General features: G+C 36.2%; 1 protein-coding gene across 3 annotated transcripts; it reads left to right on the top strand.

Moving 5' to 3' along the window:
* Positions 1 to 144: 144 nt before the first annotated feature.
* On the top strand, positions 145 to 19,012 carry LOC129266362 (zinc finger protein ZFP2-like). Of its 3 annotated transcripts, none has more exons than XM_064103496.1 (6): positions 145 to 453; positions 8,721 to 8,951; positions 10,970 to 11,128; positions 11,385 to 11,731; positions 14,743 to 14,983; positions 15,393 to 19,012. In XM_064103496.1, the coding sequence occupies exons 2-6, from the start codon at positions 8,732 to 8,734 to the stop codon at positions 16,652 to 16,654; spliced, it is 2,229 nt and encodes a 742-aa protein (XP_063959566.1). In that variant the 5' UTR covers positions 145 to 453; positions 8,721 to 8,731; the 3' UTR covers positions 16,655 to 19,012. The 3 variants fall into 3 exon arrangements, with proteins under 3 accessions (XP_063959566.1, XP_054760183.2, XP_063959567.1); XM_054904208.2 differs by having other exon boundaries at positions 371 to 466; XM_064103497.1 differs by having other exon boundaries at positions 373 to 462.
* Positions 19,013 to 19,193: the final 181 nt, after the last annotated feature.

Genomic DNA, 19,193 nt, shown 5'->3' with positions numbered 1-19,193 from the left:
TTGAACAACTCGTATATAAATATACAAACACCCTACAATTTTTCAGGCTTACTTCAGTTCTCATGGATTGGTACCCTGGCAAAAGTTTGACCATTATTGCACATAATCAACTTTCACCTGATTCATTTAATTTTTTTTAATGGATTTTCAGCGCGAGATTATATGACTTACAGGGACTTACATAATGTGTGCATATGGGACATAGGCTTGAGTTGATAGTTAATTATTTTATTCCATTTCGCCATTGATCAGCTTCTTGTGTGTGTTTTGTAAATTTTCAAAGGCCAATTGAATCGAGATATCAAAAGAAAAGCAGCAAAACAAAACAAAAATCATTATTTTGTTTTTTCTTTGTACCATTACAAAGACCATGCTTGGGAAATGACTTCGCCAACGAACGACTTCGCTCCTGATTTTTAGAGTTAATTTTTCAGGATTAACTGTCGAAAGAACGTAAGTTGAGTAGGTACGATGCACTTAATATATACTTGTATTGATTCTTATAAAGTTTGTTAGGGCATGAACATGTAATAAGTTACTTTTCATATTATTTTGAAGTTTCTTTTGTTGTGCGTTTTTGCTTGTGAGTGACTGTGTGTCGTTCATGGACTGCGAGCTGCGTCGCCTGTGCTGTGCATCCGCGAAATGACGAGTGACTGAGGCTGTGTGACTGCATGCCAGACGTGCGCTGCACGGTGCAGTGTGAAAAGTTGTTGGACTGAGATCTTCAAAAATTCTGTGCTTCTGCCCATTTTTCTGGTCCCATTTCATGCATACTCTCCTTCTTGGGGGGGGGGGGGAACGAAGATCGCTTGATGGCTTTTTCTTTGTTTTGCCTCTTTCTTTTCCTCAAAATTTAAGAATAAACATCTCTCTCGTCTCAGCTCATTTCATTCAACATGATATTGATAAATTAATTTTGTTTCCATTGCCATTGGCATTGCTTCATTTCTCTTTAATTTCTCAAACCCTTTCTCTACCTTTTTTCCTCCCTCGTCTATAGACTATACTAGTATAGATCTCAGACTGGTGTCTTTCTTGCCAGCAAAATAAAACTATAGATCTAGATCTACATGAAATTGAAGAAGAATTCAGCCAAAGTACGGTAGGCCTAGGCCCTATGTGAATTCTTTTTTTTTCTTTCAAATTGATCGCATTTATACCTTTATAATTATACCACAACTACTGGAAAAATACAATTGTTCCTGGGTCCTGTAGTCATTAAACTTATGTGCTTTCATACCTGCTTCTTTTGCTTTTCAAGTTTCAACTCATTGCTAGACAACCATATTTTGGGGCAAGCAGGTAAAAAAGACAGACATTTGTGCTGTATGATGGGAGATGGGTGTCCGGACACTTTAAAATAACATTTGGAAGCCTTTTTTTTGTTGGATTACACTAAAATAAAATTTTAACTTTTTATTCTAGAAACTGATGAAACTTTGCTTGTTAATTTTTTAACAAATGGCTGTTAAAAATTGATTGTCCGGACACACAACAACTGGGTATTCATATTGTATGTACATTAAAAAAAAGTACAAGTCTTCTACAATATTCAATAAAACTTCATGTCATATCCCTGCACCCTTCATTTGAAATATGCTCATGTCACCAGTCAGACTGCAGGTCCCAAGAAAGTGGCTTCTTTCATCCAAGTGATATTCATGACTTGAGATGTTTTGCATATTTAATGAGCTTGATGCGGACCAAAACACATCTTTTCATTCGGTCATTGCTGCTCTAATTGTGCATCGAATTTCATGAATTTGGTACCATTGTAAAGAAGAAGAATCATTCTTTTAGGTCATGTGTTTGGATTTATTCAAAGATTTTGTAATATAGGTTAAAATTTTGATCTAAAATATGCTACAAAATAAATATTTTCACCTGACAAAAGCTGCTATTTTCACACTTTATTTTTGTTTGAGCCCAAATGATTTTTATATCATGATAAAGCTGAATATGTATGCTTTGAAATGATATAGGTTTCAAAATAAGAATTGGTTTAATCGGGTCAAGATCACACTTTTCATTTGCCAAGTACATAAAGCAGCTTGAAAACAAGAATACTGCACTCTGATTGGTCAAAAAGACCACACAATGGCAAATTCCAACGGTTCCAGTGCCTGGGTTTGTGGGAAGGTCACACTTCCCATGTGGTAATCTCCTCAAATACCCCGCGCCAGGCGCGCCTGTTGTTCTGTGAACCTTATCCAGCCAATCAGAACTCTGGATTTCATGCAAGTACAAAATTTCTGAAATCTCGTCTTGTACCTTGGTGGGAAAAGTGTGATCTTGACCCGATTAAAAGGTGCCGCATATCAAGAGTGGCATTGTGAGAAAGTACAGAAGTTCAGCTCTATGGTGATATAGATATCATTGAGGCTCAAAATAAAAAGTTTTGCACAATTTGCAAAAGAAAACAGAGGAAGAAAATTCAGTTTTGAAGCACATTTTCAGGCCAGAAATTTACTTATTTAACAAAATATTGTATACAAAATAAATGACCAATATGAAAGAGTAACTTTTACTCTATCTGATGGTGCAATAATATTTCATTTAACTTGAGGTTAAAACATAAATTCTTAGAGAAAGAAAATCTCACAAATCACGAGATTTTGCAAGGAGGAGGATTCAGCCACGAGATGATTTGGATGAATCTGGCCTTTTTGCTCATTAGCATAGGGACCTGCGGTCTGACTGTCACTAGGTTTCTTAATCATACAACATGAAGTATTTCATGTGAGTCCAAGAAATATCTTCCTGGGTTTTTTTTTTTCAAATTTCAATAAATTGCAGAGGAAACTTCTGATTTTCGCACTCCATAAGTAAATCAAGTTAATCTTAGAAATATCAATTGAATTGAGCAGATGAAGTTACTAGAGATTTGATGAAATACCCTTCTGAAAGCTAGAGTTTCAACATAATATGAGGGAAGGAATATCTTCTTCTCTGTTTTGCAATTTTTATGTTTGTGGCTAAATCATTTGCATTCAAATCTGATTCTACCAAGGGAAGTATATAATACTTTTTGTCTCCAAGAATTATCTTTTTTTTAAACTCCTGCGTGAAAAGAATGATTTTGATTTGCTCCATCACATCTTTTTGTGCAATCACAAATTAAAATTGAATTTTCAAAAAGCAATTAGATTTGAGCTGATAAAGGTACTAGAGACGACAGAGATGTGTGATTCAAATTTGATGTAACATCAAAAGTTTTGTGTGGAGGGGGTATCTGTGTCTAAATGTTAATTAATGGGATCTATGTCTCAACTTCAATCTTCTATCCCGCTCCTGCTCGACAATGGCATTTGCTGATTCAAGCCATTCCTCTCATCTACTCAAGCCTGTGTCACCTCTCCAGCTCAACCAGCCTTCTGTTCAAGCTTTTCATCCTGCCTACTACTCAGGCTTTCTACTCTGGTTTACAGTCCTTTTAAGGACTGCACTCAATTCCAAGAGATACTCTAGTTCCTAACCTTCACTTTCTGGCCTCTCCATTTCATCTTTACCTCTATCCACTTTTATCTCAGTCCTTTCCAGGGCCCCGTCTTACAAAGAGTTACGATTTATCCAATCAATCGTAACTCCATAGAAATCCATCAGTGTCATAAATTTTTCTACAAGAAATTTGCACAGTGTCCTCTGTAAACAAAGAGAAGCACAGTGGATTTTTAAGAAAACAAGTAATGCATGGATATACATGTATATCACAGCTAGAAAATATTTTGAACAAACATGCATATATATATCACAAGGCTCCACATTAACTTTTTTGGTGGTGGCCCGTTCGGGCCACCAAAACCATCAAATAATTTTTTTTGGTGGCCCGATATTAAAGTTTGGTGGCCCGAAAAAAATATAAAGAAACACATTAAAAATTACTAAAACAAACTTCTGAAATATTAATTCTGCAGCCAATACCACTAAGTTACTTTCACTTTATCATCTTGTATGTAAACCTTGTTTGCTGTTATTTTACTTTGCTAATTGGCTTGTGGTAAAATATAAATTGTTTCTATCGTTGTAAAAATGAAATGATTGAAAGAGAATAAATGAATTTTATTGTTCGCAGGTTGTGTTGACTTTTTTTTTAAATCTCCGTATAGACACACTCATGGTAAAGTAAATAAATAGTGCATAGCAAACTCAGATAGATGTACAAAACAATGGTTTTTCATTTCTTCCTCTTTTAATCCTAAAACCTAGATTATATGCAGGCCCCAAATCCAGTTTATTTCTGTTTTCTCTTTGCAGCATATTATAGCAGGAGAAAATCACAGGAAAATATGCTGCAAAATTAGAACAATGCATAAAAGGGGGAAACAAATAAAAATAATTTTCAAAAAGTATATTACAAAAAGAAAACAAAAATGATAAAAGAAATAAGTGAAATAAAACAAAAAGAAAATGAAGAAAGAAAAAACAAAGAACAGGGAAAAAAAGAAAAGAAAAAATTTAGAGAGAAAAAAAAGAAAAAGTGAAAGAAAAATGAATAAAACAAAATTAATATAAACATGGGGAAAAGGGGAAAATTAAGGAGCCATTACGAATATTTTTAACAGCTGTGGCAACAGTCTATTCTGACTGGAATATAATTAAAAGCCAAGCAAATAATTTTCACTTACCTTCTGAGAATGGCACATTTCTATTTTTATATCCTTTAGTTTGTGTTATTTCAGTAGAAACATATTTTTTAATCAGGCATATTCAATGGGAAGGGGTATAAATGGTTTAACCACTGTAAAAATATGAAAGAAAACAAAATAAGAAGAAAACGACAAAAGTTATATCTGGAAAAAAAGTGTGAGAAAAGTCCTTCCCTATATTTGCCAAAATGTTGGAAAAATTCACATTTCATATCAATGAAATGCCTTCCCAAAGTATTTACTTTCTCAAGAGTGGTTTAAGAAGTCATTTATAAACAAGAAAGAAAGAAATTGTCTGTTTATTTTTGGCTAGAAAAGACACAGCTTCGAAAGAAACCAAGTATCAACATACATACAAATGCACAGTGGGACTATGATGTACTTGCCTATGGGCATTTTCACCACAGATGGACACAGAGGCAAAAAAATCAAGTTGATATTCATGTCAAATGCTTTATGTTTTTTAATAAAACAAGACCTGAAGTTTCCGAGACAAAAAAATTTCAGACTCTGGCAGCCATTTTTTATTTCAAAATGGCTGCCAAAGTATGGATACAAATTAGTGTTGAAAATAGTATATTGATACATATTTTGTTTTCACAGATTTTTAAAGAACAGGTTTGATCATGATGTTTTCGCCTGTGATTTAGCTTGCTATTATAACACTTTTTAAAATCCCACAGAAAGGAACACCAGTAATTCATTCATCTGATAAAAAAACATTGATGAAGTATGTGATATGGTATGTAATGTCAGTTACCGAAAACATGAATTTTTTTTTCTAATTTCCTGGAAAAGAGGATATATTAAATGAAACTTCTCTAGGTAACACCCCTCCCTTCTACACCAAAATTATTAAAAGATTACCAATTAACAATGAAGCCATAGGGTACCATTAAATATATGTAATGTCAGTTACCAAGTGGAAAATGTAATGTCAGTTACCGAGATGTAATGTCAGTTACCATGATAAAACGTTGGTTACCAATATTGAAATGCAAATATGTGGTCAATTTTATGGTGAAGAAATATTGTATACTTGTTATTTAAGTCTTTCACTTTAAAAGTCACACCAGAAGGAGCTTGCTATTGACTTTTAAAAGGTATAGTTCACAAGGAATACTATATGAAATTATGAAGGAAGTTGCATTCCCATCAGGCAAAAAGAAATTACTATGAAATTGTTTTGTACATGCACTTACCAAGTACCTAATTGTATCAGACAATTTTTTGTTTGGTTTTCGGGGGGGGGGGGGGGGGGTAGGGGGTACTTTTCCCAACCTATTGCCTAAATCTGCAACATTTTTTAAGCTTAACATTGTGATGAAGGGGATTTCCAGGGTCCCTTTTTTAGTTTCTAGGATTCTTTTGAGCATTGCCTCGCTAAAAGTAAATTCCTGGTTTTTATACCTGTTAGTAGTGTGGATGTGTGATACAATTTTGTTTTTGGTTTACAAGTATAGGTGAAAAGTGAAATTTGACAGTTCTGATCAATGTTGCATGGATCTACTAAAACTGTGTTTTTTTTTCTAATTTACAAATAGTTCAGTTTCAGTTTAGAAGCTGGAGTTTATTTTTTGTTGACAGCTTAAAAAAGAAATTAGCAAAGAAAATGATTTTAAAAACAAATTATGAAGAGAATTGAAATCCGACAGATATGAACAAGCATCGCTTGCACTGACCAGAATAGAAATCAATAAAACTACATGGCTGCATGAGATTCAGGGGAGGGGTACATGTAGCCTAGGGGAGGAGACCCTTATTCATTTTGCCTTTTTTGAGGGGAGGGGGAGGTTGGAGAAGGAAAAGGTTTAAAAAGTCAATATAAAACTGATGAATATATTATGGGTGTATAGTCAGAAAAATATGTGTACAGTCAATGCAATATTAAATTACTATAGGAAAACATGTAGCTGCTATGACCCCCCTCCTCCCGAGGAAGTAAAACATACATTTCTTATCTTTTGATAATTAAAAATGTGAAGTATTATGAAACTTTTATGATTTTAAAAAGCCTTACATATAAGTACCAAGAAAATTATGCCTTTGAAAATCATATAGCACTGGTAAATGTTAATGTGTATTGTCAGTTACCGACAAGTAATGATAAAAATCTTCAAATCAAAGAAAGGAATTAAGAAAAAGAAAAAGTTTTTTCATTGAAATGTTCCTAGAAACTCGGGTATACTTCCACATCAAGCTCACTTTCATGTGAAGCTCTGCACAGAAGATACAATGCAATGATTCCACACATTTGACTTCCATGTGTTATCTCTATGGCAAATTAAGTGTAATGTCAGTTACCGTAATGTCAGTTACCAGCATGGTTGTGGAAAAATTATCATAGCCCCCAAAAGACAAAAACGAATTGTTTAATATTTTGACACATCTTAACCTAGTAACAGAGGTATATTTACATATTCAAATTATTACTCTATCTACTCAGGGACATGAGATATTTCAATTTTAATGAACACCCTGAAATTGCATGTCCTTTTGCGTAATGTCAGTTACCGACACATTTTTGCTTGCTGATGCGTAAAAAAATGTGGTTACATAGGAAAACTTAGTATCAGGTTATACAGCAAGGTTCACTTTATTAACTCTATCAAAAGCAAACTCCCATCATTTGTTGTTTTAGAGATACACACAATGAAAGGTGTGAAAACATTGTGCCGTGTAATGTCAGTTACCGTGAAAATGCCCCTATGTGTTTTTATGTGTATTAATTCATTTGGAAATCGGTCTTTTGTAGTCAAAGGAGAGGTCATAATTCCTCTTCTCAATGCTTGCAAATAATCAGGGTACACCAAATTTTCGTAATATAGACTGTAGAATGTCATTTCATTTGTGTAAAATGTGACTTTGACTCAGATTTTCAAAGTTCTGTGGAAGATTTCTTAGCATAGCAGCAACATTTTTTATCGCAGCTCCTGGAGTATGAATAGGCTGAGTTAGATCTAGAGCACAGCTGTATGCAGTGGCTTCATGCAAAGCTCACGCCAGCCGGCCGGCGCGGCTGGCTGGATAATAGCTACTCTATGCTATAGCTGTAGGCCTAATATGCAAACTTTGTGTGTGTGTATTTGTGTGTAGATCAACAAAAAGGGCGCATGACGAACTGGGTTGCAATTTGAACTGTAGAAAGTTGATAAATGCGTGCAAAATCGGGAGAAAAATTGCGCTACTTTGAAAATTATTGGTTGCCCGATTCGGGCCACCAAAACTTAACATTTTATCAATAATGGTTGCCCGAGGTGAATTTCTGGTGGCCCCGGGCCACCGGGCCACCGCTAATGTCGAGCCTTGTATATCATAGCTAGAAAATATTTTGAACAACCATACATGTTGACATGATTGCTTGCCGTCCATAGTTACGATTGATCGGATCAATCGCATCTCTTTGTAAGACAGGGCCCAGGACTTTACACATGGTGTACTGTAAACTTCCGCGATTGTAATGAAGAATATTAACAAAAGAACCAGATGTGAGGATGAAATAAATGAGCGCATCTGAATAGGAAAGAAATGAAGATGACCAGAGAAGTGGGACAGTGACTGAAAGTATCTATTGCAACTGAAGTGAAGAATATACCAAACTGAACTGAACAGATGTTGAACATAGAGATGAAGCTAATTCTAGAGGATTCTCCTTTCAACCAACACACATATTGTACATGTAGATCTCTAGATACTTAGATTTGCTCCTATTTTTGTTATGGTATTTGATTTCATCAAATTTTATGGAAAAATTGAGAGGGAAATTCCAGCTTCCAGTTGCTAGGTGTCCATTACCTGATATAGGATTGTTGTCTAGGCACATGTGATCACAGGCAAAGATACTGCAATTTGAGGAATTGACACTTCAGCGAATTTGTGGATGTCAGTGACTTGGGTGTACACAAATTCTTTTCTAGCATTTCGTGGTTTCTTTATGCAATAAATGCCCAATTGAATTTTGAATTTTTATTGTCTATAAAAACTGTGATTCACTGAGCTGCTTTTTTGATAAGCGGTTTTTAATCTGTAGGCCTATGTAGTAAATGTTCATCTCTTTCATCCCACACACAGCTTCTTGAACCATGGACGGTAATTACCCACCGGGTTTCTACTGCCCAGAAAGAAACCAACAAGAAAGACATTCCCAACAACATCAGCAACATGTTACTCCCTACCCCATGGATCTACCATACCACCCAACCTCACAACATCAGCCTGAGTTTGCCGTAGATCAACCTCTCCGAGCATTCCCTGCTCCACACACTGGCCCTGGACTTTCAATGCTGAGTTCAATTTACCATGGTGATTATGCTCAACTCTTGACTGTATCTGACATGAATTCATATTTATTTTTTATTTTTTTAACAAGACCACACATTGGTATTCATAATGCATATAGCATTTTTCATTTATTTGATGTATGATAAAACAGCAATGTAGATAAAATGCCTTGCTCAAGGGCATAGGTGCCGATCCGACAATCGAATCCCCGATCCTCGGATCTCCAACCCAGCACCTTAGACCACTCGGCCACGGCACAGTATATTTAAAAAGATAATAGATTGGTATCTCCAGAAAAAAAGCTACATGTAGTGCGCTATAATCTCAGTTATGATCGTTTCACGCCACAAATTTCCAGTTGTACCATGTAAATCGCTGATTGGTTGGTTGGTTGAGTTTAGTGTGGAGGTGGCGCTATCCATCGATATCCGATGATTTCCACCAGGCTAAGCGAGGGGGATTCCACCTTCCCCTGTACAGCTCTCGTATTTGATTTTGCTATTAATTGCACTGTGTGTGAGATATAGATTCACCGAGGAAAGACGTTGTGGAGTATTAAAATCTTTTTGAGTATTTTGTTTAATTTATAAACATCGTTTGTTAGTGTGACGAGATAATAATGCACGTAAGTCTGGAGTACAGACTAGAAAAAGGATATATCGCTATGTGAACAACGGACTTGTGAATCGGAATCGTCATGTGTATATTTGTAATAAAATAAACTGTGCTTTAAACGATTTGACACGGTGTGGCTTGTTTTCCAGTTCATGAGTGTCTGAATGGAGAACAGGATTCAGGAGGTTTACGTAGGAGTTTGTCCAGGACAGGTAATTAATAGTAAGAGCTTGTCCGGACCAGCAAATGTAACAGTTAGATTTAACAGTTAGTACTCATGCTTTTGTTTTCCTTTCATGGATGTGGGTGTCAGTTAATTGGTTTATTAATGTGTCTTTCGAAAGCATTGATAAGCGCTCCTTACTCCATATCTTCGGTTTATTGAAAAACCCGAGTAAAAAATATAGAACAGAAGAAGAAAGAAAATGGTATCTACATGAAATTCCCGATAGAATTTCTATTATGACAGATCATGCATTGGTAAATACTGTAGAGTGACAGTTAATACTCAAATGGTTTACTATATACATGTATGGTTGTTTTGTATTGTAAAAAAAGACATGCAAAATACAAACAAAAATTACATCAGGTATACAGTGTAATTACAGAATGAAATGGTTTACTATATATGGTTGTTTTGTATTGTATTGTATTCATTTTCCATTAAAAAAAACATGCAAAATACAAAACAAAAGGTACATCAGGTACATTTACAGAATGAAATGAAAAGTGGATACATATGAATGGTTGGATTGCCCACTCCGAACATAATAGGCCTAAATGATAAAACAATTTGTATCTTAAACTTCTTCAACAAGCAGAAAAGAACTACATAAAACGAAATATTAAGTGATGAAAACGGGACATGAAACAAAAATGGTTAATACTGAATATGGTAAGACGACCTTGAGTAAGAAGAATGAACTATTGAAGTTAACAATTTTAGACAAAATTATGCATGATGACTTTTTTTAACATACATGCACATCTTGAAATCATATTTCACCTTAATAGAATGGATGGGGGGGGGGGCTGTTGTCTTAAAGTATACATGTACATGTAAGTTAGTAACTTTGCCAGACAATAGTAATTACTGTACTCATGGCCCGTCACTCGTACTGGAGCATAGGCCATTGACGACAGCATGCCAGTGTCCTCGGTCCCGGGCTGCATTCACTACGGTTTGCCATCCCATTCCAAGCTCTTTGATGTTGGCATCAAGATCCCTTCTCCAGTTCCTGGGCCTGCCCCTGAGGATTCCAGGATAGGGCCTGTTTGTTACAGAATTGTTACAGAAACATTGGTAACTACTGTACTATGGCCAATAAACTGAAGGATGCCATGGCAGTTAGCATACTATACCAAAGGGCAGCAAAGCCTTGATGATCTATTTTACTCTCTTCCCTTTGGTTTCTTGTGAAAAGATTCGACTCCAGTGCTTCCAAACCCAAACACTGTGCATCCAGCTCACCATCAACTGCCGGCCACTATCAGAGATCAGAGGGTCAAGTCAACAACCCAGGCAGCAAGCTACGCACCACTCCTCACAACTCATCCTCCACACTGTGAAAACATCACACAAGGTACAAAGAATTTGTGTGTTTTGAAATGCATGTGAGCAAGTTGTTCCCTTATTGTGATGTCATGAATGAGCATAAATCCTGAGGGATTAATTAGCCACAGTGTACTCATAACCATGGATTGATAAAAATCCTGAAGTAATCCTTATTATCATATCAATCAATTTGTTAAAGGAAAAAGTTTCCTTCATAATTGTAAAAATGCATAATTTTGCATGAGGATCCGCTCACCAAGATGCCTTGTGCTTTCTTTTACCAGGCCAGCCACCCATTCCACCAGCTCTGTCCAAACGACTTCCAGCAAAGGAACAGATAAAGGACAGTGAAATCCCGTCATCTCAACAGAACACTCATCCTCCTGCTCCGAACAGCTCCAACACGTCCAACAACGAGCCTTCCATCCTGGTAGCACTCAACCTCAAGAAGAACAGAAAGATATCCTCAACTCCAGAACTTCCTCAGGGTCTGTCGTATAAGTGGTCGGTAGATGGCAAGGTTGAAGGTGTCCTGGCCAAAGGGACTGTGGAGAAGGGGTCTGAGTTTGGCCCTTACACAGGATCTCTGATGAATGAAGAGCAGGGTTTAGCCAAAGATTCTACATGGGAGGTAATTCAGCAATGCTCAGTCATAATGTTTGTGCTTAGATGATAATTCATTGTGATAGTTGATACAGGCCAAATCTGGGTCCTGAAACACAAAGGTTAGTGATTAATCATACGCTTGATTTTTACGATTGATTGTACATTGTAGTCAATGGAATCAATCGTAGAAATATGTTCTACGATCATTGCTAAGCTTTGTGTTACGGGCCCCAGGTTGCTGAACTAAACCAACAAAAATATATAATAAAGCACTATTGCTTTCAGAAAATGATAATGACCACATCATTAATAGCTCAACATTGAGTGACTTTAATCACATCACCAGCCTTGCGTCAAGTCAAGTGTTGTGGCTGGTGTTTGCTTTCCCCAATACTCACTAACACCATTCAATATTGTACTTGAAATCACCCTGTGTGCAGTCTATCACACAAAGAGACGAGATGAAATAATCATTCATTGCCCTGCCAAATCTTGAGTGAAGACTTATCAGTAAATATCCATGTTTTCAATCATGTTTCAATATATGTGCAATCAAATTGTTTTGATCAATAAACACGTTCTGTGAGAAAAAAAAGAGACCAGAAGGCTTTTAGGAGCATCAATTTCTTTGGTAATACCTTGTTCCTTCTGTTTTGCGATCTGTTACAATTGGCCTTCCATAGCTTATCACGAATAATGTTGAGCTGTCCAAACACGGTTTACAATCACAATGATTGCCACGGCTGATCTCAAGATGTGATAAGATCTAACACGATCACTCTGATTACTCAAAGACCATGGCCCGTATTCTGTAGTCGGGTTTAACTTAAACCATGGTCTAACTCTGTGCTAAAATTATGGGAAGCCAAATGTGTCAAAATTTTTATTAAGTTGTGTGGTTCTTTTGTTTACTGTGCTCTTTCCTTATTTATCGATGGTGAAGACAATCATTTATAAGCCTGAGTCGAATCGATTTTAAAATCGGTGTTCGATCGATGTCATCGAGCGGCGAGCGCTGGTACAGATTTTGCAAAATCGGTGCATTGAAGAAAAAAAAATATGTTGGCCGGCCGATTCATTTGGTTCACACGATCAATCATCAAAATAGAGTAATGTCCAACTTTACTATCATGATGCCTATTCACCATTAATTTGAAGTTTATTTTGATCATAGTTCGAGTCTCACTCGTCTGCTCGTGCCGAGATAATTTATGCATGATGAATTCATGAATGGAAGTCATCGATCGTGCAGCGTATGCGCAGTACGGTACTGTGCTTTTATATTAATCAAACCAGAAAATAGCCGGAAAATTGATGTGATTAACGTAAAATAAACCTTGCTATCATCAACAATATTAATATCATGACCATAGAACATTATTTAATCGTAATATTTAACAATAATTTGCATATGATAATCATTAATATGAATTTAGAGCTTGATGTGAAACGTTAAATCGTTTCAATTTTCAATGACGGAGATCACATGACGATCGACTTGAGTGAGTGCACTTGTCTAAAAAAAAATTATCACGTCAGGATTGATTCTCGAAAATTGTCAACATGCAGAAACTCTTTTGAAGATCGTAATATCACCATGTAATAACATTTTACATGACAAAACAGAAAATTGCGTTTGATATTTTTTTTCATCAATTTGAAGCTAGTTTGTGCCCAACTTTGGGCTCTGATTTAATGAATGGAAAATATGTCCTACGTCAACGAACGCGCATGCACATTGTGCTTCTTTTTCTCGGAGCTAGCTCCGGAGACGTCCAGGCCAGAGTGGAATAAAAATAATGCCAGTATAATACTATTAATGAACATGACATACTTTGCTTACATCGTCAATATTTTTAGTATGGCCATAAAATCTTATTAAATCATAATTATTTAACATCCAAAAATAATTTATATGAATTTAGAGCTCGATCCGAGACATTCATATTTATTTCGATCGCATGCTCTTGTCTTGTGTCTAAAATATAAAAAAGTGGATTATCATATCAGGATTAATTCTCGAACATCGTCATAACTCATATTCCACAATCTTTCCTCAAAATCGTTATATCAGCATTGAATACCAATTCAAATGACCATCCAGAAAAAATTACGTATTTATTCCCATCAATTTGGAGCTCATTTTGGATCCAACTACACAATATCAGGCAAGTTACAGTGCTCCCGCTGGTTGCACTTGTTTGCTGGCGCTGGCATCAAGCACGCCTGTCGTTTCGGGAGAGTGAGTGTACGGGGCTGCGGGCGGGGTTGGTGTGTGCGAGTCTGGACCGCGAATGCTAGTTGACCGAAAATCGTTCGGATCGACTCTGCGTGATTCATGTCTTTGATATTGTTTCATTTTAAACTTATATGTTGTCATCTGCAAATATCATTGTTGATGATATTTTGGGAAGAATTCTGCATTGGTCCCCGGCTTTTTTTGTGTTTTGTGATCATGGAAAATACAATCAAACTTTGCTCTGTCATCTGCTTGTGCAACGCTCACCCGACCAGCACATACCGTCAGTGCATGCAATGCGTGCATAGCGCATCGACGCGACTGCCGGAGCAAAATAGAATTGACTTGATTTTCCCCGCCGCGCCTTTAAAATTCGATGCATCGATGTTCTATCGAATTAAAGCTGTCGAACACCGATTTTCAAAATAATCGATATGACTCGGGCTTGATTATTCATTTATACTTCCTACACAATTATGAATGATATGAGAGCTAAATGAGCTGAAATATTATATCTCTACTGTTAGTGATTTATGTAACAATTGGCTGTCGATACTTAAACCACAACTTTAGACCTAAGTTTTAGTTAAACCCGACTTTAGAATATGGGTTCATTCTTGACCCAAATTGTGACAATGGGAACTTGGCATTAACGTTATAGACTATACAACATTGATGGAAATAACACGTTACACATAATCTACTGCCTCCTGGAGTTGAGTGGCAAAATGTCGTTGACTGATTATTATAAGACATACCCTGTCCCCATTTCTCCTTGCATTTCAAAATATTTTTAGATCTGCATCTCTGGACAAGTATTCTTCTACCTCGATGGACGTAAAACCTGGATGTCTCATGTAAGATGTGCACAGAGTGAAGAAGAACAGAACATGGAAGCCTATCAATTCTATGGTGAAATCTACTTTAGAAACACAAGGGTCATTGAACCAGGAAGTGAACTCAAGGTCTTCTACAACGCAGAATACGCCAAGCGTGTTGGAATCCATACTAAATTGAATGAACTCACTTTCAACCAGGGTGAGTCTTATGCATTTACTCTCAACAACCTAAAGCTATCTTGAGTGAATATCTTGTTAAATGAATTGTATGATAATAACACACAACATTAAAAAACAACCTAATCTTGTGGATCATATGTACATCCATACAAGATAAGATGATTAAAATCTTGTTCATTTCTGTGCATGAATATTGTTAATTCAACGACCATATTTTTTTCGTAGTCTATACTATTGCATGTCACAGAGGAAACTGATTAAGTAAAACAAAAATGTGTTACAGGCAGGCTTGTAAAAGAAGTCCTCTTTCCTAAAAAAAAGAAGAAAGATATAGGTCCTAAGTTAGACCCTTGAGAGACTCCATTCCAGAGGTATCTTGAAGGTGAAATTCATGATAAAAAGGTTTGTAATTTCTCTTTAAATTTCAGATACACAAAAGTTCCAGTGTACCTTGTGTGAGGACCAGTTCTCATCTGCTAAACTGATCCTAAGACATATGCGATGTGAACACTCCCAGGATAGATTGGAAGAACTCTACCCAGTGCTCATGTGGAAGAGGAAAAAGAGTAAGAAACCATTGGAGACTGATATCCCGACCCAAGAAAATTTGACAGTAGAGACCCAAGTGAACAAAGAGGGAGAACTTGTATTTCAGTGTGGAACATGTGAGAAGTCTTTCTCTTGCCTTGGTAAACTAAAGGAGCATGAGTCTTTTCATAAATTCAGTAAGGGTCATACTTGTCCGATATGTGACAAGAAAGAGATCAATTCTCGGACCCTCGCAAAGCACATGAAGACGCATGAACCCCTTGTGCTCAAATGCAATGAATGCAATCGCACGTATAAAACAAAAGCGGGGCTACGCAAGCATCGAAATGAATTTCATGGTCATCAATGCAAAGTCTGTTTTGAGACGTTCCCGTATAAAGCAGCTTTCAAGAAGCATGAACAAACGCACAAGGCTTCCTCCAAGAATGGACCAAAAACAGGAAAGATGCTGATAGATGCTGCAATGCCTGAAGAACCCAAGGATATGCTTGGTAAAACCACCAACTACTACCTTCGGCCATTCAAGTGTCGCTATTGTCCAAAGAGATACAGCTTACGCAGTAGTGTCAGGACTCATGAAAAGGAGCAGCACACTGGCGATGTTGTTTTCAAGTGTCCTCATTGTCCAAAGATTTTTGGTAGCGAGTATCGGCTGATAGATCATCTTCGTAGCCATGAAGAGAATCGTATGTATCGTTGCACGCTCTGTCCTAAGACCTTTGGATCGGAGAGTGCCCTCAACAATCATCAGGGAGAACACAACGGACTGAAACCATTTTCATGCGACATCTGCGGCAGAGGTTTCAGAATCAAGAAAGCCGTCCAAGATCACAAGCGACGTATCCATCGGACGCAGAAGTTGCGCTTCTTCTGTTCAGTCTGTAATAAGGGATTTGCTGATAAAGGGAACTTCACAAAACATGAGCGTCGCCACAAAGGTGTTCGACCCTATGTTTGCTTGCAGTGCGGTAAAGGTTTCACAGCAAAGCATGTTCTCAATACTCATATAAAAGCAATGCATACAGAGAAAAAGGATTTTTTGTGCAATATTTGTGGGAAAACGTTCTCTTTGAATCAGAACTATACTTACCATATGTTTAGACATAAAGAACAAGGAGATATTAGTAGCAAACAGACATGAAGAGTTTTGAAAATTTGACAGAGCTCTTAACAGTAACAGAATTCTATAAATGGGCATAGAAATTTTTAGTGCTGCACAGTCACTTGTCCATTGAAAAAAAATGTTTACACTTTTCCCAGTCTTGTTGGCGTACATAAAATATAAACTGCTGCACCTCATTGATTGATCATAATTGATTCATGGACCTATGAGAAAAGGACATTCATGGATTACTGCTGTACTTTGGCAAAAGGAAGCAAGTTACAAAAGTATCATTTGTTGTAAATGAGCAATGTGGGTTTGTCATTTACAGAGGTGTCAATGCAATTTAACAGCATATTTTCTTCAATATCTTTCCATTAAATGATAATTTCTTCCCAAATTTTGTCTGAACATGCAATACACAAAGGGTGTTTCAGAAACAACAATAACTCAAACTTGACTGATGTGTCACTTGCTTCCTTTTTCCAAAGTCGGGCAGATGAGTTAATGAAAGTCACTAATGTGAAATCATCGTCATCTGAATAACATCAATTCTAATCACCCGTAATGGTTTGGCTATATTTTACAATGTAAAATGTGACAGTTAAACTTTTGCCATCCTTCGCCTATTTTTTATGTGCCATGTGTAAAAGTTCATTACTTATTAGCATCTTGCAGAACAAATATAAAAGAAACTTTAGTGATATATCCAGTCATTCCATTTCACAGATACATGTATGTATATGGAGCATGCTGATAAGACAAGAAAGAATTGCTGATGTGGTCTTCCTTTTACCATGTTTGTTTATATAAAACAAGGTAAAAAAAAATTGCAATTTCAAAGTAATTTGTTTCATTGTTTTTGTATGTTTCATTGTGTAACTACTAACCAGACCAATTATATGTTGCAAATGTAAGTTATATACAATCAGTTACAAATGTCATTTGTTATAAATACTTTTTATTGATCAATGTTAAGTATAGCAAATCAATTTATTTCTTTTGTTGCAAGATGCATGAAGATATTAGAAAAGAGAGTTATTTGCAATCAACTACAAAATGAAATTGCAATTTTATTATTTGATGAATCAATATTTTTTGTAGCAAATCAATTCATATTTTCTGTTGCAAAAAGCAGACATGCAATGAGCCACAAATTTACAATCGTTTGTAAGATTTGTATTAGAATTTACTTGCAATTAATTGCAAGTATCTTGCAATGCCTCTTAGGGCCCTTTTCATGAAGGCCTCATATTTCCAGCTCGACACCATTTCTATGCTATGGGAAGCCAAACGAGAAAATAGGCTGATTAGACAAAATGCAGACGCGTGGAATTTGCACAAGGAATGCTTATGTCTGTTGAATCCGTTTACAGACGATAATAGTCCAGCTTGGTTTTCTATAAATAAAGATAGATTTTTGGTGCTTTCATCATGAAATGGGCATTTGATCCCTTTTATAAGGTATGAATTGAAATTTTTTTTTCTTTCAACTCAGTTTTCAATGACAAGCACTCATTCATATTGTACATCTCATTTTTAAATTTTTATTCCTGTCTGATTAATTTATTTCACATGAAATGTGTATTGTTTTTGTTTTGTTGGTTAGTGAAATGGAGCTGATGATAGTTTCAATAATTTTATGTAGAAAATTGTGTTATAATATTGGTTAAAAGCCTTCTTTTTCTTGTATTTAAAGTTTAGAGTGGCTTGGGCGGAAATCCCAGGGGGACATATCCCCCCTACCCAAAATAGTAGGGGGACACAATATCAAATGTCCCTCCTACTATTTTTGGGTCTTTTATGATGGAAAGAAATACATCATTCAAAATGTAAATAAAACATGTATTTTTTTGGGGGGTGGAGATGACCTGACATTTATGGTGATAACCTTCTTTTTGGGGAGAGGGGGAGGGGCTTGTCAAATTTTCCAGCCCCTGTTCCCCCCCCCCCCCTACCTTTGGGGAGAGATTTCCGCCCTTGTAGAGTGGTGAAATTCACAGGGAGTGGTACATGTACATTTTTAATAAATGAAATTTTCCATTTTGACTGCCATTAACAAATCTGAAATAAAGGAGAAATACATCTTATGTACTACTTTTTGGAGGGTGGGAACCTTAGGATAACGGGGATCATAACTGAAACTCTCAAATCTTGTTGTCAAACAGAATAAGCAGATGGGCTATTCACACCGAATATATATTTTACTCTTGAAACTCTTGGAATGGTCTCTTGCATTTACATATGTGCACAGACAGTATGTACATGAAAAATTTAAAAAGTCATGTTATGTATTATTTTAGAATGTTTTAAGTATGTTTCTTATATTGTTTCTACATATGTGAGAAAAATCTATAAAAAATTATTTCGTTAAGAATAAATATAACAATGCATTACAATTTGTACAGTTTTGTGAGACATGGATTAGATTAGACAAAGAGAACAGTGTATGTGGATATACAAGTATACTACCATCCTCAAGGATGAACATGTGTGTGTGTGTGGGTGGGTGGGTTTTATGTGTGTGAGAGAGAGAGATAGGAGAGAGATTAACTTTAACAGAGAGGAGGGCTCAGTG

This window comes from Lytechinus pictus, chromosome 8, assembly GCF_037042905.1.
Source record: "Lytechinus pictus isolate F3 Inbred chromosome 8, Lp3.0, whole genome shotgun sequence".
NCBI lineage: Eukaryota > Metazoa > Echinodermata > Echinoidea > Temnopleuroida > Toxopneustidae > Lytechinus > Lytechinus pictus.
The sequence above is the reverse complement of the archived record's forward strand: the minus strand, read 5'-3'. Positions and strand labels throughout refer to the sequence as shown.

Bases quoted from the DNA above. Each gene is read 5' to 3' on its own strand.
- LOC129266362 (XM_064103496.1), top strand. From the start codon at position 8,732: ATGGACGGTAATTACCCACCGGGTTTCTACTGCCCAGAAAGAAACCAA. The intron at 11,129-11,384 runs GTACAAAGAATT...TTCTTTTACCAG, and splicing joins CTGTGAAAACATCACACAAG to GCCAGCCACCCATTCCACCA. The intron at 11,732-14,742 runs GTAATTCAGCAA...AAATATTTTTAG, and splicing joins CCAAAGATTCTACATGGGAG to ATCTGCATCTCTGGACAAGT.